At 41.9% G+C, this 27,821-nt stretch overlaps 1 protein-coding gene across 1 annotated transcript; it reads right to left on the bottom strand.

Moving 5' to 3' along the window:
- Positions 1-1,290: 1,290 nt before the first annotated feature.
- Positions 1,291-24,715, bottom strand: LOC130122576 (rho GTPase-activating protein 19-like). The gene is made up of 11 exons (XM_056291507.1): positions 24,660-24,715; positions 17,999-18,252; positions 15,044-15,121; positions 14,405-14,614; positions 14,048-14,274; positions 12,371-12,457; positions 6,820-6,885; positions 6,538-6,720; positions 5,484-5,579; positions 3,545-3,653; positions 1,291-1,373 (listed from the first exon to the last, which is right to left on the bottom strand). Exons 1-11 carry the CDS (start codon positions 24,713-24,715, stop codon positions 1,291-1,293), a joined length of 1,449 nt encoding a protein of 482 aa, XP_056147482.1.
- Positions 24,716-27,821: the final 3,106 nt, after the last annotated feature.

The raw sequence follows: 27,821 nt of genomic DNA, 5'->3' as shown, positions 1-27,821 counted from the left end.
ATTTACCAGAGCACGCACAGTACAATGAAATCACAACACTGAAAACAAAGATTTGCATAGATGAACATTTGGAGCACTAAGAGTAACATAAAATGTATCAAAATTATAAATTTGTATAAAATTTCAAAATAGAGAAAACTTGCGCGAGACAAGAGTAAATATCTAATAGCGACAACAAAAAGAAACGCTATTATGGCCCAGTAGCTTTAAATAAAGACATCTCACAGTGTGCACATCTCAAGACTATCTGAAGTAAAACACTCTTTTAGTACATCTACATTCCTCATCCCTTCCTTTTGCTCTAACATTTGTGTCACCACAACAGTCTTTCACATACTCTCACAGCTATAATAAGGCTTTACATGAAACATGGAAAACTCAATCCAGCGTTCATGCCTACGTAACATAACATCAAATAAAAATGTATCAGTAACTCCATTATGCAGCTATTCACTTTAAGGCACAAAAAATGAGCGGATTTGCGATTTTGCGACGGCAACAGTCGGACTGTCAGCAGAACGTCGGTCGTTGAACGGCCAAAAAAAATGTTCATGACGATGTAAATAAAGCAGTCTTGACCTTCAGGCTAAGACATTCATAAAGACAAAAAGCTACAGCCAACCTTTGGACCGTACATTTTCCACATTGGATTCACAGACTTGAAACACTTTGGGGGCAGAAACACAACAGTAATATGAAAACAAATAAATGTGGCCGACTAAAGCTCTTCTGAAAGACAGCGCATGTCAGTCAGTCAAACTCAATCCCACCAAATTGTTGACTATCCTGAGTGTGAACAACATTCAGCGCACCTCACTTGCATTCAATGAGTGGACTGAAATGTATAAGGAGCTTGGAAATCCCATGTAACGGCATTGGGATGATATTTTTCTACAGAAATGTAAAGCAGAGCGTCCTCCAAGCACATCTGACAAATGTCCTTGTTGGCCTCTGCCAGCTCTAGCACATGTTATCAGAGTGCAGAGGGAAACTTAGTTTTCTAACCTGCAGAAAGAAGTATATCACATCACAGTGAAAACTGAGCCTCGCTTTGAGAATCTCATCGTCGGGCAAAATCTTCTGCGTTGCCTTAACCTGGCATCTATGTAGAGAAACTACACAAAAAAAATCTTGCAAACTTAGTAAAGAGGAAAAAAACCAAACAAAAATTCACGTTTAAGAACTCTTACACACACCCGGCTCTGCCCAGGGCCACCAAGGCACCTTCCATCAGAAGCACTCTGCAATAATCCTGCTCAACAGAGAACAGCTCAATTTTTCTCCTTGCTTTTATCCAACGCCCTTGACCTCAGCAACTAGACCGAGGTCTCCCGTGTTGGTGACAGGCACATCCGTTTGGGCGAAGACGAAGCCTGGGGAAACGGAAAGAGACAGGGAGAAATGAAAGAAGGTTAGGGGTGTTTTCTTATTCATTTAAAGCCAAGCCAGTCAAGCGTCTTTGCTGATTTAAGTTCTACTGTGCTACACCTGTATGTCGACTGCAGTTAAATGCGTCCTCGACGGTTCAACGTTGAGTAAGACTTTCACCTCAGTCTGGCTTATATTTGACCCTAAGTGTTCAGTGATGTTTTTGGAGTCAATCTGTCCTATTCACTCCCAATTTGGTTTGCTGTTGAATCATCATTAAATCGTTAAATTAGCACCTCCCCCGACACCCAACCCACCTTTATAAGAGATCAGGTTCACCCAGTTTAACCACTGTTGCCAACTTGACTTTGTCCTAGATTTGGTAACTGTATTTAAAAAATAAGTGATAATAATAGTAAAAATAAATAATGATAGGGTGGTTTGCAGCTGAGTGTGAAATGGCTGGGATGGGAGTCAGCACCTCCAGGTCTGAGGCCATGGTTCTCTATCGGAAAATGGTGGATTGCTCCCTCCGGGTTGGGGATGAGTTGTTGCCTCAAGTGAAGGAATTCAAGTATCTTGAGGTCTTGTTCATGAGTGAGGGTAGGATGGAGCGGGAGATTGACAGGCGGATTGGTGCAGCATCAGCAGTAATGCGGACGTTGTGCCGGACCGTTGTGGTGAAGAGGGAGCTGAGCCGGAAGGCAAAGCTCTCAATGTACAGCCAAAGTAATCAACATAGGCATGACCTCAAGAAGGCCTACCTCCTCCAAAGCTGACAAGTTTCCAGTTTAGGGTGGAAGGATGTCATTTTTCTCTCTCATTCTGTAAACTACTTTTTCAGTCGCTGGTTAATTCAGTGTTCTCTAATCACTTTTTGAGAGGTGTGAACACAGCGCCGTTTGCATGTTCGTGAGTATAAACCTTAAATAGTATACCTTAAACTCCCATTTCTTAAGGATTTTTCCAAGAGTGGAAATTCAATACCTCTTCATGGTTTTTTTATTGTTTTGTACAAATCACTGTCTTTTATTCCTGCTGCATAAAGGAGATGACTGTTGAGAGTAGAGAGGAGCTCAGTTTTGAGCCTGAATGTTCTAATGGTCAAGTTTGTGACCACTAATGACATATTATATTTATGAGAATATTTCTATCGTATCATCTTGCTACATTATATTATATAAGCTTGACATGGGAATGCAGGGACTAAAATAAATTAACTGCAAAAGTCCATTAGAAATCTGCGGTATCGGGCGCCTGGGTAGTGTGGCGGTCTAGTCCGTTGCCTATCAACATGGGGATCACCGGTTTGAATCCCCGTGTTACCGCCGGCTTGGTCAGGCGTCTCTACAGACACAATTGGCTGTGTCTGCGGGTGGGAAGCAGGGTGTGGATATGTGTCCTGGTCGCTGCACTAGCACCTCCACTGGTCGGTCGGGGTGCCTGTTTGGGGGGGAAGGGGAACTGGGGGGAATAGTATGATCCTCCCACGCACTACGTCCCCCTGGTGAAACTCCTCACTGTCAGGTGAAAAGAAGCGGCTGGTGACTCCACATGTATGGGAGGAGGCATGTGGTAGTCTGCAGCCCTCCCCGGATCAGCAGAGGTAGTGGAGCAGCGACCAGGATGGCTCGGAAGAGTGTGGTAATTGGTACAATTGGGGAGAATAACAACAAAAAAAAGAAATCTGCAGTATCTGACACAACGCAGAGCAAAGGACCATTACTGGTGTGACGCAGGCTCACTGTTCAGACAACAATTCCAACACAAGTCCCTCAGTAAGTGAGGAGACATTGCTGATGTGTATCATTTTAATATGCCTGGTGAAGGTGGAAGCAGAGCAACTTAACCAGTTGCACCAAAAGCCCAATAAATGACAAGTGCCTGAAGTACATCCAATGTTATACATAAAGTGCAGCATCACATTTTAATGATTAATTGGTTGCATTTATTTATGTTCACTTGTTGTGTTGTGTCAGGTATTCCAGCCATCTAATCAGTGGGGTTTCAGACCTGGAACAACAGGTGACCGTAATTAACTATGTAAATAACAGATAACCATCGGTACTGTGGGTCCCCATGGACTATACTGAAAGTCAATGATCTGCAGTATTGTGTGGTAAGCAACTGAAATGTGCTGATCATGCTATTATTTTTTATGTTGATGATGCCATACTCACTCCACCAAAGCTGACATTTTCCTTTTCTTGCTCCTCTGCTGGCGCAAGTCTCAGCATTCTGCTGTGTCCCTTCTCCTTTGACGCCTGGCTTCCCAACACCCTCCTCTGTTTTACATATAATACTCCATTTTAACTGAGGGTTATGCATTTGGGTATGCATGTGCATTAAAGGAAAACAGATTTTCAACATGAACTCTTTATATACAGTACATGGCCAAAAGTATGAAGACACCCGAACATCACACCTATATGTGCTTGTTGAACATCTCATTCCAAAACCATGGCACTCTCAAAATCACAATCAGAATCAGAAATACTGGTTCTGATTTTGATTAATGCATTAATCCTAACATCACCATGGTGATGTTAGACTCATGTGCAGCTGCTAGGCCATGGAAACCCATTTCATGAAGGTACCGACAAGAAGCCCTTGTTCTGATGTTGCTTCCAGAGGCAGTTAGGAACTCGGTAGTGAGTGCTGCAACCAAGGACAGCTGATTTTTACACGCTATGTGGTTTAGCACTCAGCAGTCGTGTTCTGTGGTCTTTTATGTCTTACCACTTCGTGGCTGAGCTGTTGTTGCCCCTAGATATTTCCACTTCACAATAACAGCACTCGTAGTTGACTGGGGCAGCTCTAGCAGGGCAGAAATTTGCTGAACTGACTGTTGGTAAGGTTGCATCCTATGATAGTGCCATGTTGAAAGTCACTGAGCTGTTCAGTACGACCCATTCTACTGCCAATGTTTGTCTATGCACCTGTTAGCAATGGGTATGACTGAAATTGCCGAACCCACTAATTAAACCATATATGTGTTCTTAGTTTGGATATATATGTTGTAGTTTGGATATATGTGTTCTTAGTTTGGATATATGTGTTCTTAGTTTGGATATATGTGTTTAGTTTGTATATATGTGTTCTTAGTTTGGATATATGTGTTTAGTTTGGATATATGTGTTCTTAGTTTGGATATATGTGTTTAGTTTGGATACGTGTTCTTAGTTTGGATATATGTGTTCTTAGTTTGGATATATGTGTTTAGTTTGGATATATGTGTTCTTAGTTTGGATATATGTGTTTAGTTTGGATACATGTGTTCTTAGTTTGGATATATGTGTTTAGTTTGGATATGTGTTCTTAGTTTGGATATATGTGTTCTTAGTTTGGATATATGTGTTTAGTTTGGATACATGTGTTCTTAGTTTGGATATATACTATGTTCTAGTTTGGATATATGTGTTTCTGGTTTGGATATATGTGTTCTTAGTTTGGATATATGTGTTTAGTTTAGATACATTTGTCCTTAGTTTGGATATATGTGTTCTTAGTTTGGATATATGCATTTAGTTTGGATATACTATGTGTTTAGCTTGGATATATGTGTTCTTAGTTTGGATATATGTGTTCTTGTAGTTTTTGGATACGTGTTTTTGTCTTTGTGTTGCAGTGCTTTGGGCTGGGGGACATGACAAAGTGTTCCTGATTCCTGAGAGTGTCCATTGGTGACATCACTGACAGACAATAAGTGAATGTGACCATTTTTCCTGATTTGCTGATATGTTGCCTTGAATAAGAAAATGTGAATAACTTCAATACATAATACAACTTTGTGTAGCGTTATTATTTGCATTTTCTTATTCAATGCAGCCTATAAGCAAACTAAGAAGTATGTTTTCACATTCATGGATGTTCCGCTGGTCACAATTTTGGTGGCGTTTCAGAGACACACAGAAGACTGCTCAGTATTATGGCTGCTAAAGGAGTGTTATCTCTATAACATAGATAATGTTGATAAATGTGATTGCGTTCCTTTGACTGACTAGCCATGAGGTACACATTTAAGGAAAACAAATTCCCCATAAGACCAACATGGTATGGAACCTGAACAATGGATGGAACTGCTATATGTTTTCTGTTTGGGTGAGTCAACATACCTTAATAATTCCACCTAAAGACAGTGAATGCCAGTGTTTCCTGTTGAATGGCACCTGAGGGTCAGGTGTGGGTGTCCCTGGGACATTCTTTTCAAACTAAACACAAATAAAAAAAAAAACGTTTGTACTCTGTACTGATGACTGCTTTTTTTGTTGTCTGAGGTCATTTTTTTTCACTGATAAAAACGGATAAAACAATATTTTCCCTGACTATTGCAATTATAAATTATTTGCCAATGGTACATATAACACAAGAATAGGGTGAAAATCACAAGGTTACCCAGTGATAACCAGAAAGCAGTATGTTATGTTCTTACATCCTGTGCATGTAAACTCTGCTAATGCAGCAACTAGATAGTCACATATCAAACAGCTTTATAAGGACGATTTTTTTTTTGACTGGCCACTGGTTCAGCCTCGACCTAAATGCAGTGCTTACATTGGATTTTGTAATGATTTTTGAATAAATCTGTCATACAACTTTTAGGCGCAGCATTATTCAGAGGATAGGTTTGGACCACGTTTGTTTTGTAGCATTTCACATAATCTGCCCCTTAAATCAAAGTACAGTTTCTTAAATCAAAGATCTATGCTTCATGACCAATGCAGCGGTTTTATGATCTGACTGTAAAAATGTGACCCTGTAGACCTACTTGTCATCAGTTGATTTATCATTCTTCAGCTAGGTTTGACCAGGTAAAATGGGGCCTACGGATTGTCTTTCCCGCCAGCAATGTGCACATATCTCTGTATAAATGCAGAGACATGCTTTGCTCTGGAAAGACTATGATTGGCCCCAGAATTCAGCACTTATCTTGTATTTGTTAAGGGATGTTCTTGGGAGCTATCCATCTAAGGGGAAACTTGGTTATTTTGAATAAAATTAAACTTAATGTAAGCGGTTGGTGAAATATGAAAATAAAATGAACATAATCCAACTTAACGATTATCTTAAAATCTAATCTAGCAACATACAATTAATAGATTTATTTATTAATTACTAACTACTGCACAGTGCAGTCCCCCTGCCACAAAAGTTGCTTCAATCACGCACCTGTCTGATGAGTTTCTTCTTTTTAGCAGATTCGGGCATGCTGCTAACCTGCTGGTAGAGCTCTCTGAGGGCAGCCTCAGTATAGCTGTGACTCGGAGGTAGCCCAGCTCCCGCTGTGCCGTGAGAGAGTGAAGGCTCACCACCTACTGCATCACCAGCCCCACCACACAGAGCCAGGTCATCCTACAAAAATCAGACTTCATCAAAATGAGTCTGACGGAAAGCAAAAGACAGCGGAAGAAAGAGAAAGAAAGAACCAGGGAGAAAAGCATGTTTACTTACCTTTGACTGAAGGGATTTTGACCCTGTATAGTGTGACCGGGCAAATTCTTTGATATAAGCAGGCGCCTTCAATAAAAGCAAGCAAAGAACAAAATCATTGTCTCTCAAGTGCAATAGGGTTAGGTGATGTGTCAAAAAATTTCCTGCCGGTCAACAATCACTGTTTGCCGATTATTTATATCGCACTTTTCCAAACAAGGTTACAAAGTGCTTCTCAGAGTAAGATAACATTGTTAAAAATGACACATACAAAAAAAGTAAGAATAAATAAAAAGCACTAACAAATAAAACCATGAAATAAGAGCAAAAGGGAAGAAAGCAATTTGTTAATCAAAGATTTACAAAAATAAGAGTAAAAATAAAAAGAGTATAAATAAGTAAAAACAAATCAAACATTTGTAAAAGCTTTCATAAAAAGAAAAGTTGTAAGACAAGATTTAAAAGAAGCTAGAGACTTTGTCTTAGTTGAATAGGAAGAGTTCCATAGTGTGGGGGCTCTAACAGCAAAAGCCCGATCATCCTTTGTGACAAAGTGAGACCTGGGAATAACCAGCAGGGCTACATCTGCAGATCATAATGGTTGAGAGGGCATATACCAGGACAATAAATTGGAAATGTAAGTAGGAGCAAGACCGTTAAGGCCTTAAAAGTGAGCAATAAAATTTTAAACTCAATTCGAAATATAACAGAGCCAGTGTAGGGAGGCAAGCACTGGAGTGATTTGGTCATGCTTTTTGTCCCGGTAATGAGCCAAGAAGCAGCGTATTGTACCAACTGCAGACGGTGGAGGGAGCCTTTGCTGATACCCGAGTAAAGTGCATTGCAATAATCAAGATGAGAATAGATAGAAGCATGTACAACTTTTTGCAGATTGGCAATTGATAAAAATGACCTAATTTTAGAGATTACCTTGAGATGGAGAAAGCATGACTGGACAACATGTTTGATTTGATTATCAAAACCGAGGTTAGCATTACCCCAACATTACTAGCAGCCTTCTTAAGACTACCTGACAGACCACCAGATTAGTACCAAAAGGACTGATGGAATGTGGAGGACCAAACAGAATGACCTCAGACTTATCATCATTCAACTTAAGAAAATGTTTGAACATCCAGGATTTAATGTCAGAGAGGCAAGTTGTGAGATTTGCTAGGCCACTCAGATTTGTGGATTTAAGTGGCAAGTATAACTGAGTGTCGTCAGCATAAAAATGGTAAAACACATCATGATTTTGAATGACCTGGGAAAGGAGAAGTATGTATATAGCAAAAAGAAAGGGGGCCATGAATTGAGCCTTGAGGGGCACAACAACTCAACTGAGCCATCGAAGAAGTAGTGTTACCCAGAAAAACAGAAACAGTTCTGTTGGAGAGGTAAGAGTGTAATAAACTATGAGCCGAGCCCTTGATGTCTACCCAAGTCTCTAAGTGATGTAAGAGGATACTGTGATCGACTATGTCAAAGGCAGCACTTAAGTCTAATAGAACTAAAATTGAGCAGTCACTTCTGTCTGCAGTCAGCAGTAGGTCATTAGTAACCTTAACTAGAGCTGTCTCAGTACTATGAAGTGCTCTAAAATCGGACTGAAAACTTAAAAACACTATTAGTGTTCATAAAAGTCAAGTCAAGTCAGTTTTATTTGTACAGTCCAATATTACAAATTTGCCTCAAGGGGAAAAAGAAATCAACTGAGATGAAATTACGCTCTCCAGAAAATTTGGATATTGGTCTGTATTTACTTAAGGACAGGGGATCTAAATTGGGTTTCTTCAGCAATGGGTGAACAATCACATGCTGAAAACTGTCTGGAAAAGAACCAGAGGCCAGAGAATTATTGTGAATTTGCAGAATAACGGAGCTAACAGTTGAAAATACCTCCTTGAGCAGCTTAGTGGGAATGATGTCTAAGACACACGAGGAGGAGTTTATATTGGAGACTGTACTCTCTAACACTGAAATTGTAATTGGTTGAAACTGGGTAAAAGAGGCAGAATTAACATGGGGAATGGAAAGAATGCAAGGACCAGGCTGGATTTGGGACCTGATTTTGGGTCCTCCACATTTTGGGACCTCCACCTTAATTACAAAATGAGAATGCAAAATTTTTCAGACAGTTCAACATCAGGTTAAAAAAAAAGAAGTGGAGGGACCATTAATACAGAATCAATTATCCTAAAGATAACTTTAGGATTTTGGTTATTTCTAGATATCAATTCAGAGAAGTAAGCTGATCTCGCATCCTTAACTGCCTTCTGGTAAATTAACATTTGGTTTTTAAGGATGTCATGTGCTATTTCGGACTTGTTGACCTTCCATTATCATTCAGATTTTCTACAGTCTTCTAAGGGCACGAGTGTGATTGTTCAGCCAGGGGAGGTTATTTGATTTTTGTTTCCTAGTTTTAAATGGTGCAATTTGGTCAAGGATGGATAGGCCCTGAGCATTGAATGAATTTAAGCGTACATCTGGATTAAGAGGGGATATAGAAGGATTAAAGGATGATGAATTAAAAGCGTCAGAAAATTTAAATGTTTCATTTAAACACTCTCACATTCTCAATGCCAGCATTGAAAATGTGAGAGTGTTTTTTAGGATAACGACTAGGAATAAAGAGCTGTAGTAGAACTTTTGAAACAACAGCTTTATGATCAGTTACAAGCATATCCACCAGATTAAGACCACTCGAGAGAGAAACCAGATGAGAGTACAGGGTCTAAAATGTGACCCTTGGAATGTGTGGCCCCTCTAACAGATTGAATGAGGTTAAAAAGAGTCTATAAGATCCCCAAAAAAAAATGTTAAGTCAGGGAATGGGAAAGACAACACACATGAATATTAAAATCACCAAGAATAAGCACATATTTTGGCATGACAATAGACAGAAGGTCAGAAAACTCAGAAATAAAACTAATTGAATTAGGGGGCCTATAAATTAAGATGCAGAGTAAAGGGGGAGGGCCAAACTAAGCCTCAAAGGAGATAGTATTACCAAAAGTAACAAGATGGCGCTTATTAAAAAACAGCTAGGCCACCCTCTCTCCCAGAGCCTGGGAATATGAAAATATGCAAAATCCGGGGGGCTAGCTTCAATCAGGGGAATAGTGTCCCCTGGGGACAGCCATATCTCAGTAATCATAAAAAAAGTCCTGATTATTAGAAACAACAAAACCATTAATGATAAAGGACTTATTACCAAGAGATCTCATATTTAAGAGGCCAAAGTTGTTTGGTGTCAAAGCCGAGTTAAAACCAAATATTGTTGGTTTTAACTCTGCTTTGACACCATAACTTTGCTATGATAGTTTTGCAATACAGCTGGCACTTTAAAATATAGGCCCAGGTTTTATTTCTGTTAGTGCATGTAAGAAATATGCCTTTCAAGATGACGGTCATTTTTGATGGCCTTGATGGTTTTACCGGACATCTGTAGTTCACAGGAGAGAATCTGTATTCAAATGTATAAAGATGCTATTAAAAACAACAGTACTTGAATTCAAAAATATTTCCTTTGTGTTGATTCTACGTTAATTCCACAATTTTACATTTAAATATCCATTATTACAAGCTTCAGTCTTAAGAAGAAAAAGCATTTAGTTGTAATTAATCACAGCAAATTGTGCAATTAATTAGTTAATTTCTAATTGCTCAACAGTCCTAGTTTATGAAAATAACATTCTCAACTTGAAAAATAGATTCTGTAAAAACTGTGGGCTAGCTGTAAGCAGCTGCCAAGTTTTACTTTTACAGACTGGTAAAGAACTTTGTAGAAATGTACTAAATGGAGTTTCTAGCAAGCTCAGCAAGTTTCATAGGGATCCTCCAATCACAAGCTGAGTAATTAGCTAAAATGTCATAGGCCCATGCCCAATGAAAGCAATTTTGACGAATTGCAGTATTTTGAATACTACTTGGGCATATAGCATGTGTAATAACTTGGCCATATAGCATGTGTAATAATTTTCATAACATTTGGTCAATTTTGTGGCGCCCCCTTGGGGTTGGTGTTGTGCTGCTTTTGCAGGCATGTTTAGTATATAATAGCCCTTAACAACTGTACCATGTTTCAGGAGTTATAGCCATTCTCCTATTGCATCATGGCTTTTTTTGAATGCATTGACTGATATCTCCAAAACTGATTAAGATACTGAAACACTGTGAAGTTTTAAAGACCTTGGTCCGTACATAGTTCTGACCCAGTTTGGTCAGAAAATCAGTCACAGTGTAAGAGGAGTTCTCAAAAAAGTGTTTTTTAAAAGAATTCAAAAACCACGAACATTTTTTAAGGAGGATTTTGGTGGTCTAAATGACAACGTTCTAGAGTATATGTTTGGTTGAGCGTACCAAATTTGGCCTAAATTACTTAAAGCTGCAATCTGTAACATGTCTCCATTAAATCCGTCTCTGTACTATGGAGTGAGGTTGCATAATGCTAACCATTATCTTCACCACTGTTGGAGACACTCTCCAGTCTCCATATTCCGCTGTTGACATTTTTTGACCAGGTAGGATGAATATTGGTGCAGCGATGAACACATATTTGTAGGAAAAAACCCCAGCAAGAACATATAAAATTAATGCCCATACAGCAATGATTCTGTCAGAATGACGATCAATATAACTGTAGAACAATGTGGCGATGTGGTTTGATGACGTTAATACTGCTTAGGGGTGGGAATCTCTAGGCTCCTCACGATTTGATTCGATTCCAATTCAGAGGGCTACGATGCGATTATAAAAGGATTATTGATGCATCTGCCTGTGTTAGCTCTGATCCAAGGATCCCATTTTAATAAGGGTGCTGACTAATTTACTGGTCAGGTGTCAGTACAAGAGCCGCAATGGCTGCCACATCTTTTTTGTAGGGTGAGAAAATCCCTTGGAACAGGTCCGTTTCTCTGGCTCCTACATCCAACTATATTGGAATGCTCTTCTACTACAGTATTGATTGATTGTCGAACAGAATCACCACACCGTCATCACATTCCAAAATGGATAAAATAATGCAAAATCTTAGGGATTGCAGCTTTAAGAAATGGAAGATACAGCCTTTTAAAATTTGAACATTTGAATATTTAACTATAGCGCTACGGACTGGCTGACTGACTGACTGACTTGACTTGCTCTCACATTATGTTATTGCTGGAAGTTTCCTGTCTCTAAGTCTATGGGGACTGCGAGTGGAAGATTACCTAGAGAGCCGAACTTTTCGTCATTCATTTGTATTGGAAAAAGTGTGAAATAAAAGTTAAATATCTCAAAAACTATAAAAGGTATCAAAAACCTGAATAATGCCCCACCATTCCAGTAGTAGCTGAACATTTTAAAGTTTGAATACAGTTTCTAGTTGAGTGTATATGGATGTAGTTAGGGGCCAGAAACATCTGCCAGAATGAGAATGAGAGCATGGAAAACAAGAGTAAACGCAGTAATAAGCTAGCACACTATAACTTGGCTTCTGAATTATGACAATAAGGATAAAAAAAAGCATCAAAGCTCTCCGATATATTTAAGTCACACAAATAAAAAGACTGACCACTAGATTACTCACCCTGAATAGTTTCTGCGAGTGTCTGATAAGGAAAGCTATGCCATTGTTCAGCTTCTTGATGGTTTCACATAGATCGCTGGCTGTAACCTGCCACATAAATATTATAACAGTGAAGAATAAAAACTCACACCAAGCACAGATTTGCTGTCATGCTTTCTCCTAATGACACTCTCACCCCAGATAACTGTTGGCTATTTGACACAAAGTTGAATCAGCTCATCTAAGTGACTTTGTCCGTCTCAACAGACTGCAGGTATCCCCATCCTTATAAACAGTACAGTGAAAACGACCAAAAACAACAATAGGTTTTATATGCCATGTGTACTATTCACAGAGGATTTGGGAATGGTTGTAATCACAGCATTGTAAGATGGCACAGATGTACTCTTAGCTCACCCCTCGGTTCAGGGATGGTCGTTCCCTCTTCACATAGATGGGCTCTTTGACTCCCCATTCAAACCAGCGTTCTTCCCTATCAAGGATGTGCACATCCTCATTCTTGAAAGAGTGGCTACTGGCCTGTAGATGGATGCAGACTGTGGAGTCCTGGCCTGACGTGTTAGCTCTTCTGTGTTGTGCCATCCTCTTGGCCAGCGTCTGTTTGGTTTCCCCGATGTACAAGTCATGGCAATCATCCTGGCACCTAACAGTGTACATTATCTCTGTTTGTGCCAAGGGACCTGATCCTATCCTTGGGGGGGGACCAATTTCTGGCGCAGCATATTTTGGGGTTTGAAAGCAAAACACACTGTGCTAGAAATTGGTCCACCCCAAGGATCGGGTCCCCCGGCACAAACAGAGCAATATAGTGTAAGCTGTTAAGTGCCAGGAGGATTGCCACGAATTGCACATCGGGGAAACCAAATGGACGCTGACCAAGAGGATGGCACAACACAGAAGAGCTAACATGTCAGGCCAAGACTCCAGTCTACACCATCTACAGCCCAGGGCCAGTCTTTCAGGGATGAGGATGTGCACATCCTTGATAGGGAGGAACACTGGTTTGAACAGGAAGTCAAAAGAGGCCATCTATGTGAAGAGGGGATGACCATCCCTGAATCGAGGAAGGGGGGGGGGCTAAGAGTACATCTGTCACCATTTTACAATGCTATGATCGCAACCATTCCCAAATCTTCCGTGAATAGTACACATTGCCAATGAAACTCTCGTTAATGGTCACATCAATTTGCATATGAAACTGATCATTGTTTTCGGCCATTATGCAACTGTATAGTTTATAAGGGTAGGGGTACCTGCAGCCAGCTGAGACTGAAGAGGTCACTTCGATGAGTGACGAAATGTTTCTCTCTCAATAAACGTTGTGTCCAGATGAACTGATTGGACTTTTTGTGATTTCGTAGCCTGGATTATTGAGTATGCATAAAGACAAGTTGTTTATTTGGCAAACAGCACACAAATATCTGTTGTCTTAAACTAAATTTACTAGAACACTAATAGTGGTCCTCAAACATATGTCTGAAAGTTTTCCTTCCAAGCCAAAACTACACCAGCTAGTTACACTAATAAATCCTCACCTGTCTGGTTGAAGGTGTGTTAATCAGTAAAATTAGCTGGCGTAATATTGGGTTGGAAATAAAACCTGCATACACGCAGTCCTCCTCCATGGCACATGATTGAGAACCACCAGGATAGAACCTATCAAGCCATGGTTCTCACATTTTTGGGCCAGATGATGTGCGGGGCAAACATGGTGGCTAGATTGATGGCAGACATCTTGTTGGTGTGCTGATTGCGAGCGGTGTGGTATAGCAGGTCCAACATGAGTTTCAGCAGGCTGCGGTTGGCAGCGGGGAGCAGCATAAAAAGCAGCTGGAATGCTTCAATCTGTCGTTCCTTGTCAGGCACATCTGTTTTGTTTCCCTGGTCATCAAATTTAGTCAGCTCTGGACAATATGGATTATGACAGCAAAGCACACAGTCAAAGGTTAGATTCTTAGCCAGGGAACAGATTTCTGTTTTAGTTTATTTCGTATGAGTAGCTAGGCTCGGTCTCGGGTTTGTCTGTGCGAGTACCTCCGATCTTAAGATGAGCATTGTAGTGTCTATGTGTGAGCAGAGGCTCGGGCAGTTCTCCCAAGTAGGTTTTGAGAAGTGTGGCAACATCATTAGGATGGAAGTCACCAGTCTCCAAATCTATCTCTGCCCCAGCATTCAGCATCTCCCTCAGGGCTGCCTGCCTCAGGCTGTGGCCAGGCACCCTGAACAATCCCTCCACATGGAGGTCTGAAGGATGGGAGAGGGGGATGGTAACACAGCCAGAGGAGAGAAAAAATGTTGGTGTGTAGGCAGGCAGACATGGAGTTGACAAAGACAGGATGGGGGAAATGCAGAGAGACAAAGACAGGAGGAGAGGAGAGACAGAGAATGAAACAGAAGGAGGAGGAGAGTGAACACAAAGTGCTTTTACATAAATTATTGACTCCTGCGTTTTCTCCCAGTGTCCACTTTCAGCAAATGACATCATCCCCTCCAGAAATAGACTATGAGCTTATGCCCACTCCCTGCTGGTCAACTTTTAAAACAACTGACATAATGCTTTCTTCACCTTGTGGTTAACTGTCAAGATGATCAGACAAGATAGCTAAGACATCAAAGACACACCAATTCATGTAAATTAAAAGAAAAATTCTGCAATAATGAAGTTGCACCTACTTTTACTCAGGTACTCAATGAGCTGATATATTTGTGCTATTCCCTCTTCAGTCAGCGGTGCACCAAACACTCCTTTTTCTGAAAATCAACAAAGGAGCTCTTTAGATTTCACTGTATTTGAAATGGCAGCAGTTCTTCTTGCCATGCCTTGGTCAGGGGCAAAGACAGGGGTATTTAATGTACAGGGTTTGAACCCAGGGGCTTCTTGCTGTGAGGCAACAGTGTATATGTGTGTGTGTGTGTGTGTGTGTATATATGTGTATATATATATATATATATATATATATATATATATATATATATATATACACATATACACACACACACACACATATATACTCATATATATGTAGGGCATCAAACACAATTGACCGTGTCTGCGGGTGGGAAGCTGGATGTGGCCATGTGTCCTGGTCGCTGCACTAGTGCCTCCTCTGGTCAGTCAGGGTACCTGTTAAGGGGCAGGGGGAACTGGGGGGGAATAGCGTGAGTTTCTCACGTGTTACGGCCCCCTGGTAAAGCGCCTCACTGTAAGGTGAAAAGAAGCAACAGGCGACTCCACATGTATGGGAGGAAGCATGTGGTACCACATTGTGGTAGTCTGCAGCCCTCCCTGGCTCAGCAGACAGGGTGGAGCAGCAACCGGGACGGCTTGGAAAATAGGGTAATTGGCCAAGTACAATTGGGGAGAAAAAAAAGGGGGGTATTCCCTCATTTGGTGTTTTGATGATGGTGGCAGAGAGCACGGTCTAACACGTCAGTCCAAATCCAAAGGAATTGAATCAAGTGCAACTGGACTTGGTATATATCCGTGAAGACGTTTTGCCTCTCATCCAAGACGCTTCATCGGTTCGTGCCTTTCGGACTACACCAAGCTAGTCTGACTGGCTGGTGATGAGACTCAGATATTTATCCTCTTTGGAGTCGTTATCAGAGCTATTGATGTCCATGGCTCTTCGTGTTCTGATGTTTAGCAACGCCCGTCATTATCAGAGCTATTGATGTACATGGCTCTTTGTGATCCGATGTTAAACAGCGACGGTCGTTGGGGGTGTTAGTTTCGACTTCATTGTTCAGTGGTCATGAGAGTCATTGGAGCCGTTAGTGACCGACTGTTGTTCTTGGAGGCCAGGCTTCTTGAGTCTCCTGGGTAGAGCTGAAAGGACGGCATTGTAAGTGGGAGATAGGTGGTGTTGCAGACCTCCTCCTCTGTTGAGGGATGGTTTTTCCAGTTTTGCATAGATGGCTTCCTTCACCCCTCTTTCAAACCATCTATCTTCCCTGTCCAAAATGTGTACGTTGCTGTCCTCGAAGGAGTGTGTCTTCTCCTTTAGGTGTAGACATCAATAGCTCTGATAACGACTCCAAAGAGGATAAATATCTGAGTTTCATCACCAACCAGTCAGACTAGCTTGGTCCAGTCAGAAAGGCACAAACTGATGAAGCCTCTTGGATGAGAGCCGAAACATCTTCACGGATATATACCAAATCCAGTTGCACTTGATTCAACTCCTTTGGATAACCATGACCTGGATGAATGAGAACATTCACAGACACGTCAGTCCAAAATCTCCCATAGGTGTTCAACTGGGTTGCGACCTGGTGACTGCAAAGGCCATAGCATATGATCTACATCATTTTCATACTCCTCAAACCTTTCAGTGACCCCTCATGCCCTATGGATGGGGGCATTGACATCCTGGAAGAGACCACTTCTATCAGGGTAGAAAGGGTTCTTCTTAGTATAAAGGTAATCATTCAGAATAACTTTGTATTGACACTTCCTGTCAGTACTGAACCACATGCTTGGACTCAAAACGCAGACTCAGTCTCAGTTCACAAAAATCAGTCCTTTTAATCGGAAAGAGGTCGGTACACAGGTGATCAGGTAACGAGGCAACAGTGTCCAAATCGGCAGGCGAAAGGCAGGGTCGAAAAGGCAAAAAACAGGTCAGGAAACTACAGGGCTAAAGAAACTCACACAAGGGAAAAAATGCTGGAACGCTGTCACAAGGAACAAGATGAACTGGCACAGAAGGAAGAGAACACTAAGGGCCCTTTCACACTTATGTTGTTTAGTCCGGACTTTTACACTTTCCAGAAAAGTCCGAACCAGATTGCCAGGTGTGAAACCTCTTGGACCAGGGTACAGGGATCAAAGACTCGGTCTTTGGTCCAAGCTCAGGAGGTAGTCTCGGTTCAGACCAAGGTTCATGAATGTCTAATGTGAAATCAAAGGTTCGGACTTTCGGATCAATCATAGGAAGTCATAAAACAAACAGTAACACCGAGCAACAGCGAGCGCACCTGGCAACAACGAGCCAAAAGTTCAAGTCAAGGTCCGCTGGTATGAAAGCAAAAGTCCTGAACCTAATGACTATAAAATAACAGATGTGATAGCACCAGAACCAGACTCTGATTCAGACCTTGGTTTGGACTTTCAAGTGTGAAAGGGACCTTAGGAGGGGAGACAATGAGACACAGGTGCAACACATTAGGGCAGGGCAGGTAATCACACAGGGGGGAGACACGTGAGGGCAGGAAGTAAAGGACCTGAAACGAGACAAGAGGTGAGTAACAAAATAAAACAGGAAGTACAAGACAAAGAACACTGGGAGAAACAAAAGATAACTTAACTATCCAGACGGGGTGTGACAACTTCCCTCTAAAGGGACAAGTGGACCCAAAGCAAAATGCCCCTACAACATAACAGAGCCCCCAGAACACCTCACTGTAGGGGTCAAGCATTCAGGTTTTTCTTTTAATTTGTCACCCGTCTGTATCTATATACAAACCCTTCAGATGAATTCTGCATCATATTTCTTCCATCTTGTTTTGCTGTATGCAGTGCAAGAAGATCAGTGCGATCATGCATAGCTGCCGATAAAGCCGTGCAGGGTAAAGACTGAAAACAAACACTGGACACCAGCTTGAAATTTGTTTTTTTAGCCTAACCTTTCCGTTGGAGGTAGTTGAAGGAGCGTAGAAAGCCAGAGGGAGAGGGAAGCCTAGGCTCAACTTCCCCTCTGAGCTGGGCAAACTCATCCCCTGGGAGGTCTATGAGCCGTGTAATGTTGCTGAGCACCAGATCTGAGAAGACCTGGGGATGGTCGTGTCTCAACCTCTCCACAAAGAAGTCCGGGTTGAAGATCACTGGCTGGCCAGAAGACGCAGCCTCCTCGCTGACAACCATGTTGCACACCGTGCCTCTGTTTGAGAGACAAATCATGATAGTTTTAAACAGAATACCAGCAGGTCAACACATCACACCAACAAAAAGTTCTACTCAAATGAAGAGATCCATCAAATGACAAGAGACACTTTCAATACAGTAAGACATTAAATACAAATACATAATCAAATGTAGGGCCGGGGGATATGGCCTAAAAATAAAATCTCCCGATTTTTTCACACCAATCGATTTTTTTTCCTTCTTAAAAACACACAACAAATAACAAAGAAATTATTCAAAACAAGTTTTGCTTTTATTTTGTTTTGATTTTCCCTTTTGGGATTTGAACAAAATTTCCCCTTAGGGTTAAAGTGCAACGAAACACAAGTCTTGAAACAAGCGTGTAAACAAGATGGCAGGCCCTGCCATTGTAAACAACAGCAAAAATGCAACATTTCAGCACCTTTCTACTGGCTTCAAACAATGTCCCAACTTACAGGGACCTAATCTCCCAGTTTTGAAAACATACCTAAGAAAATGTTCACTTCTCTGACAGTGATACAGTGCACCTTCAAACCAATGTAAAAAAAACCCATAAAAGTGCTTCCTCTTGAAAAAAAAGTTTCTGATACAACACTTTTTGAAAACATAAATTTAACATGTCAGATTACATGCCATTACAAAAATAGATAATTTTCCCCATTGGGATTGATACAGTGCAAACAGAACTTTCATTTAAGTTCATATGTTGTGCATTTAAACAAAGGTGCCTCTTGTATACAAAAATTATTTTGTCCCTATTTTGAATCCTTGAATAAGTATACAAAATCAAACATCTGCATGCATTGCAAAGTCAACATCAAATTTTAGTAAATGTACAGGATGTGAGGTGCTTGCAATACTGTCTTTAGTTTTTTTTTTTTTTTTACAAATATTTTGCAAGGAATACAAGCCTGTCTACTACCTCTGGCTTGAGGCATGCCCTGTTGCATGTAACAATGCCCCCCCCCAAACACTAAAAACCCTCTCTGACGGGGCACTTGCAGCAGGGATAGAAAGGTATTTCTTGGCCAGATTACTGAGCCTCGGGAAGTTTGGTTCGTGGCGCTTCCACCACTGAAGTAGATCAGTGTCTGGAGCTGCCTCAGGGGTCAACAGGTAGGTTGCCAGCTCAGTCTCTATTTTCCCTGCTTCTGACTGGTAGGGAGATGGCAGTGGCACATTCTTCTTGAAGAAGGAAGCTCAAGTCATTTTCTTATTCGGTGGAGGCTGTGCTTCTTGACACACTTGCACAGCTAGACCAGGCTGCTGTGGTGTACTTTTTTCAGCAGGCGCAGGCAGAGACATCAGCTCGGTGACAGCCCTTTTTTTGACTTGTTCCACCTTGCCTGGGTCAGTGTAGGTTGTTCGGAACCTGGGGTCCATCAGTGAAGACATGTCTAAGAGTTCATCCATCATAAAGTTGCTGTATTTGTCATCAAGGTACCGAAGAATGTTTGTTTTTATAGTTTCAGTGAGCTCGGTGTCTTCCTCCTCTGGCTGTAGGAGCCCGGTTTTGAATAAATGGAGCACCGGTTTAATGTAGGAAACGCTAACATAAGCCTCCCCGGACAGGGCGTCAGTAAAGTCTTGGAGTGGTTTGACAGCTTTATTTATGGACTCTTAAACATCAATGTCTTGCCAAGTGGACACGAGATGCTGACCTTTCTTGTCTGAGCCCAGGATACGGGCTATGGCCTTCTCCTCTTCCAGAAATCTCTGTATAATTTTTTTGTCGTGAACCCCATTTGGTCAGGGACTCAGTTATTAGCTGATGAGGGGGTAGACCAAGCTCAGTCTGTACTTCACCCATCTCTCTTCTTTTTTTTTCCAGCTATAGGAAAAGGCAGCAACAGCCTTTTTACAAACCCCAATGGCACGTTCAATCCGTGGGTCCTCCACACCATTCTCTGTATAATAAATAAATAAAGAAAACACAAACAGAACAATTTTTACTGTGGCATGAACTACATTCACACACTTATTCTTCAATGTGTCACAACAAGTCTTTTTACACATTTCAACATTTTATTGACGCAAATGAAAGACACACACAAACACAGGGCATGTGTACCATTATGATGAATTGTGCCTGTACATTTAGAGTAAATTGATTAAAATGCATTAATCATGAATTATGCGTGTGAACATCATGCATTAAGGTGGCTTGTAGCACCCAATGATGTAATAATTTCCTGATAATGTACTAACGGATTGAAAATGTAATACAACTCAATAATGTAATAAATGGTAAATAGTAAATGCAATAACATGTCCTGACTGGTATTGTAATAAAATGTTTACTGATAAAGTAATATCTTATTACATCACTGGGAATTAAATACATTTTCAGGTCGACCATTTTTTCCACATCACTTGAATGCATCATTAGACTCTTACCTATAGCGTTGTGCAGTCTGTGTCCAAAGCACTGGAGGTTGGGCCACTCGTTGTCTTTGAGAGCTTTGATTATGTTGGTGCCACTGTCTGTTGTCATACAGATGAGTCGGTCTTCAGCAAGGTTCCAGGAGTTCAGAGCATCTTTTAGCCCCTGGGCAATTATCTCACTTTTGTGATCCTCAGGGAAATACGCTGTTTGGAGACAGACGCTTCGCAGAGTCCAGTTGTTGTTGATAAAATGTACAGTCAAACTCATGTAGGGCTGCATGGTTCGGCTGGACCACAAGTCTGTTGTGGTGGAGTAAAACGACACCTCCTGCAGCTCTCTAGCCATCTTTTCCCGCGTGCAGTTGCACAGGTGAGGCAAGGCAATGCCGGCAAACTACTTGCGGCTTGGTAGTACATACTTGGGGTGGAAAGTTTTTAACAGGTGGATAAACCCCGGCTTTTCCACTGTGTAAATGGGGACCATGTCTTTAGCCATATGCAGCGCGACTGCATCAGTAAGAGTTTTCCACCACGTCCCTTTCTTATCGTAAGGGACACAATGTGAAAAGGAATCGGCTAACGTGGATTGTTTTTTAGCGGGTGTTTGTGGGCTGCGGTCTTGTGAATCCTGCAGAGAGCAACATTTCTCCCACTCCGCTGCATATGCCTCTGCTTTAGGTGCTGAAATACATTCGTTGTACTGCTACCTTTAGTTGCAACAGCTTTAGAGCAAACTTTAGAGTAGGTTGTGGTTTGTTCGCTGTCGGACGCCACAAAACCAAACCAGTTCCACACCACCGAGGACAATGTGCCTTTTTTGGGGACAAGCTCATCCTTGCTTGCTGCCATGTGCATTTGTGGAGAAGCGGGGGGAGGGGGGCAGCGGGGCAGCGCACTCTGACCTACGGGAGCTCAAGACGGAGCGCCGGCGGTGGAAGTTCATGAGAAAATCGATTTTCATTAAAATTAAATCGTCCTTAATTACAAATTCGAATGAATCGATAAAATCGATTTATCGCCCAGCCCTAATCAAATGTAAAACAAACCCCAAAATAATCCACACTCAAGAACAACTCCTCTAACTTAACACTATTCAGTTGCCTCTGAGACCAGCAAAACTCTCTGTATTACGACTGTGGAGCGCTGGTGATCCAGCATGGAGACACATCTTCAGATACGATGGTGTTTGGATCGGTATATTTAGACACAGACTCAGACACAAAACAAAACCTGAAAAGGGAAGCTACAATAAATGGAACTGATCGATAAAACACAAATGTACACAATTTTTCATTCATATTACTTTGGATGAACAAAAGACTAAACTGATACTCAACACCGAAAAGACACATGGTCCCTAAATAAAATCAAGTTAGAAAGCATAATAAAATTATTCATTCCAATTCTGAATGTCAGACATTTTGCTGAGAAACGGAGAGTGACACTGATAACACCACTTTTTAAGAGTGATAATAGTTCTGACTGCTCAAAATTACACAAGGACATGTGTGACTAGCACCTTGGGAAATGAGGTCTAAAGTATTAGTAACTCAAGGCTTACTGAGATCTCCATCTATCCATCCATTATCCGAACCGCTTATCCTGTCCTCAGGGTCGTGGGGATGCTGGCGCCTATCCCAGCAGTCATTGGGCGGCAGGCGGGGAGACACCCAGGACAGGCCGCCAGACCATCACAGGGCCGAGACACACACACACACACACACACACCCACACACCCACACATTCATACCTAGGGACAATTTAGTACGGTCGAGTCACCTGACCTACATGTCTTTGGACTGTGGGAGGAAGCCTGAGCCCCCGGAGGAAACCCACACAGACACGGGGAGAACATGCAAACTCCACACAGAGGACGACCCGGGACGACCCCCAAGGTTGGACTACCCCGGGGCTCGAACCCAGAACATTCTTGCTGTGAGGCGATTGCGCTAACCACTGCGCCACCATAACTCATATGTCTACATATGAATGTCCTGCTCCCTGTAACCCATACTCACATAATAATAATAATAACAACAGTGATAACAGACTTCATTTGTATAGCACCCTTAATACAAAACATGTAGCTCAAAGTGCTTTACACTTAAAAAGCCATTTGAAAGATCAACTAATGAAAAATACATTTAAAGGCGAAAAAGGTCATGTAAAAACAGCACATGGGACTCCATGTGACGTATGCCGGGAAAAGGCTAGGTTAAAGAGATATGTTTTTAAATGCTGTCTAACATTTTCAACAGAGCCTGCCTCTAATGTCTTTGGGTAAGCAGAAAAAAAATACAAAACATAAAAAAAAGCTAACTAACATTATGAGAATAGGCATGAAAGAATACTATAATGAAGAATTAAAGACCGATAAAAACAACACCAAAGGTGTGTGGAACATGTTGAATAGTATTGTTAGAAATGGATCTAGAAGCCCAAGCTGCCCTCAGTACTTTACAGATTATGATAAGACTATAAATAACATGGACGACGTGGTCAATGGCTTTAATGAGAGGGTCTAAGGGCAGGATGTTGTGTTGCTGTTAAGCCCACTGAGGCAAATTTGTAATTTGTGATATTGGGCTATACAAATAAAACTGATTTGATTTGATTTTGATTTAATGTACTGTTTTGTTGCTTGGTTTGGTAATTTGACTCTGGCCAATAAAAAAAGGCTTGATAGACTCATCAAAAGGGCTGGTAAGATATCAGGGGGAAGTCAAGTCCAGCTTACTGACCTTTATAATAGGAAGGTGTTCAGAAAGGCTACTTCCCTTCTGGAGTGCCAAGGTCACCCCCTTCGGCCAGAGTTTGAACTGTTACCCTCAGGTCGTTGGTTGAGGACGCCCTGTATTAGGACTAAGACATACAGGGCTTCCTTTGTCCCCACTGCCATTCAATTGTTAAACAGTAGATAGTGTTCATCTGTTGTCTGCAGATCCCTTGTTTTCTTGGTCTGTATATTCGAAGTCCTTTGGTTCTCCTTGCCCACTATGTCCATCCATTCCATTATCTAAACCACTCATCCTGCTCTCAGGGTCACAGGGATGCTGGAGCCTATCCCAGCAGTCATTGGGTGGCAGGCGGGGAGACACCCTGGACAGGCCGCCAGGCCATCACAGCGCTCTCTCTCTCTCTCACTCACACACACACACACAGGGACAATTTAGTGCGGCCAATTCACCTGACCTACGTGTCTTTGGACTGTGGGAGGAAACCGGAGCCCCCGGAGGATACCCACGCAGACACGGGGAGAACGTGCAAACTCCACACAGAGGACGACCCGGGACGACCCCCAAGGCTGGACTACCCCGGGGCTCGAACCAAGGACATGCTGTGATGCGACCATGTTAACCACTGCGCCACCCAGAGCATTTTCTCATAAAAAAACAAAAAAACAAAACACAAAACATGTCAAAAGAAGTGAAATTCAGAAAATAAAATGACATTTCTCTGAATGTGCCACCTGTCCTGTTGTCAATTCTGCCTTTGGTGTTTGTATGTTTTGTTTTTGTGTGAGAGTTTTATTATACTGGCTGCACACTAATTTCCCTGTCAGGGCCAATAAAAACACGTCGACTCTGATACAGCCCCCTGTGTAATGGCAATACATCACCCCCTGAACGGAGATGAAGGAGAAAGACGGGGGAGAAAAACAAAAATGGACATAGTTGAGCCGACATTGGTTGATATTATTTAGTCTCGAACTTACAGCTAAGTGAACACATAGTTATTTCAGTTGGCTCTAACATTAACGCTGGGTTATTTCGGGGTGATATGGACTTTAACCTTTAGTTTGGTTACTCGTACATTACGCTGATCTACGCTGGTGTTACGCTACCTGGTTCTAGCCAGGCTAGCTAGCTACGTTAGCTAGCAGCCGGTTCATCAGAGAGTAAAAAGCGGGTGACGCGAAAGGCGACAGCAGCCACTTCGGGGAACGAGATGATATAAAACCTCGTTTCCACCTGTTTAATATAAACGCGGCCATGCGTGACATCTTTATTCTAGTACCTTCTATCCTGTCTGTTGTTGTTATTGTTGCTGTGAGGCTCCTTCCCCGCAGCCATCTTCGCTTCAAATCTTCCGCTCTATCAGTCGTGGCCCCGCCCACTGGGAGCAGATTGGTTAAGCGGGACGTTGCACGCGTTTCGAATCCGTCCCTGCCGCAAGCTGGTTGGTCAAGCCGGTTGTTCCGTCACTGCACGCGCACCAGAGTATTCTGGGCGGATGTTCAGCGTAATATAAGAAGCCCAAACAGCCCACTTTCAGGAAACAGACGTGTTTATTTGTCTTGAAGGTAATGGGATGGAAAGAGGTGTCGTTTGCTTTACACAGTTAATTTCATAATTGGGAAAATTCCACATTCATAAGAAGAGATGGGCGGACTCCAAAGCAAATTTTGGACATTCTCATCAAGAACTGCACCATTATGGCACTACAATAAGAGAACTTAAAAACAAGAAGGCAATTAGAACTAATTGTGTTAAATTTCTTATAGACTGACAACACTTTAATTTGAAGAAAAAAAACATTTTTTTTATTCTTCTCCTTTTTTGTGTATGCACCCCTGGCATAAACAGTTTGTGTTGTTCATAATGTAATGTACATGTTTTTTTTGCACTATATATATATATATATATACACTAGAAGAACCCCGCTACAATGTAGCGGTGTGGTTCTCCACCCGTCTAAATCTCCCTCCTCCTCTTCATCCTGCCAGCTAACCGCCTTCCCCCTGCCCCTAAACCCCCCCCTCAACTCCCTCCCCCCAAATGCTCAGAATCATCTGAAATGCCGAGAAAAGTGGTTTTTACCCATTTTTAGAAAATGCATATTTTGCATAATTATGCATAATTTTAATTTGCTGGGATTTTCCCTTACTCTCTGAGACAATACCTACCACCTCCAAAAAGAATTAGGATTAGGATCATAAATGCTTTAGTTTCTGGTCCCGCTATCTACACTAACACCACACACACACACACACACACACACACACATTACGAAAATATATGAGTAGACATATATGGGGAGAGAGAGAGAGAGAGAGAGATTGATTGATTGATTGATTGATCGATCAAGCCGGTTGACTGACGTATAAAAGTTTACGACTGTCAACCAAGTTCTTTTTTTTTAATTGAGGCTCCAACGTCTTTTTTTCAAGAAAGTTGACAGCCTCTTATTTGAGTTTATTTGGAAAAATAAGATCCATGGTCTTAACAGAAAAGTACTCTGGCACAGTCTTTAAGATTACCTGGATAAAGAATTACATGCTAAACAAAAACGAGCTTTAGTGCCTCATCCCAAATATCATGTTTGAAAAAGTTGGTGGGGTAGAATTCCCTCTTAAATGCAACCGTGGTACAAAATACCCGTCAAGTTGTCCAGTTTCCGTTGGCAGGCCCTCTTATCTTGGCTTCTCATTTACTAACATAGTTTCTCTCCCCATAAACATTTCATTTGGAATAACAAGCTCATCGTGTTCAAGTACAAATCTTTATTGTTTGACCGTTGGGTTTATGATAGCATATTGTGGGTGACACAACTACTTAATGAAAAAGGACACCTTCTCACATATATAGAAACTTTTAAGGAAAAGGAAACTCGGTCGTGGAGTTTGCGATAGTTTGTGATGCTGCTCCATCAGGCTTAGTAAGATTATTGCAATGCAGTGATGTATATAATGAAATCTCTACCTTTACTGTGAAGATCATGTTAAATGGTATGGATATTAAGGGAAAAATTTGTAAAAAGAGGTATATTAGGAATGTACTTATTAATTACACAACTCCTGACGCAAAACATTTTCAGGAGATTCGATCTGAAAACGTTGACTGGAATGTAACCATTAGCGATGAGTTTTGTGTCAGCAACAACGTTAAAGATGTTTATTCCAAAATAATTCGTCTTGTTTATCCAACAAATCACACACTTAAAAAAATACAAGGGTGATATTGATGTAAAATGTGCTTTTTGTGATTATGCTGTTGAAGCAACTTTTTAACCCAGCCAACTGAGGATGCACAAGCCAGTGCATTCTTAGTGCCGGTCTCAAGCCTTTGCCAAATCAAATATGCGGCTCTCAAGGCCCGGGTTACCAAAAACTACCACCGGTAGCGCTGGCTAGCAGGGTGCCGGTGGAAATTATGCTACCGTTGGGTGAAGGAGAAGGAGGAGGAGAGGGGGAAGGCATGTCCAGAGGCAGCGGGAGAGGAGGAAGGGTAGGAGTGTGGAGGTGAGAGTTGGAACTTTCAATGTTGGCACTATGACTGGAAAAGGGAGAGAGCTGGCTGATATGATGGAGAGAAGAAAGGTAGGCATACTGTCTGTGCAAGAGACCAGGAGCATCGGAGGAGGGTTCAAACTCTTCTACCATGGTGCGAATGGGAGGAGTAATGGGGTAGGGGTAATTCTGAAGGAAGAGTATGTCAAGAGTGTGCTGGAGGTGAAGAGAGTGTCAGACAGAGTGATGAGTATGAAGCTGGAAATTGAAGGTTTATTGCTGAATGTTATCAGTGCATATGCCCCGCAAGTTGGGTGTGAGATGGAAGAGAAAGAAGGATTCTGGAGTGAGTTGGATGATGTGGTGGAGAGGGTACCCAAGGAGGAGAGAGTGGTGATTGGAGCGGACTTCAATGGACATGTTGGTGAAGGGAACAGAGGTGATGAGGAGGTGATGGGTAGGTGTGGTGTCAAGGAGAGGAATGTGGAAGGACAGATGGTGGTGGATTTTGTGAAAAGGATAGAAATGGCTGTGGTGAATACATATTTCAAGAAGAGGGAGGAACACAGGGTGACGTATAAGAGTGGAGGAAAGTGCACACAGGTGGACTATATCTTATGTAGGAGGTGTGATCTGAAAAGGATTGGAGACTGCAAGGTGGTGACAGGGGAGAACGTAGCTAGGCAGCATCGGATGGTGGTCTGTAGGATGATGCTGGAGACCAAGAAGAGGAAGGAGTGAAGGCAGAGCCAAGGATCAAATGGTGGAAGCTGAAGAAGGAAGACTGTTGTGTGGAGTTCAGGGAGGAGGTAAGACAGGCACTGGGTGGTAGTGAAGAGTTGCTGGATGGCTGGACAACCACTGCAGAAATAGTGAGGGAGACAGCTAGGAAGGTACTTGGTGTGTCATCAGGACAGAGGAAGGAAGACAAGGAGACTTGGTGGTGGAAT

This window comes from Lampris incognitus, chromosome 13 (assembly GCF_029633865.1).
Source record: "Lampris incognitus isolate fLamInc1 chromosome 13, fLamInc1.hap2, whole genome shotgun sequence".
In the NCBI taxonomy this organism is placed as follows: domain Eukaryota; kingdom Metazoa; phylum Chordata; class Actinopteri; order Lampriformes; family Lampridae; genus Lampris; species Lampris incognitus.
The sequence above is the reverse complement of the archived record's forward strand: the minus strand, read 5'-3'. Positions and strand labels throughout refer to the sequence as shown.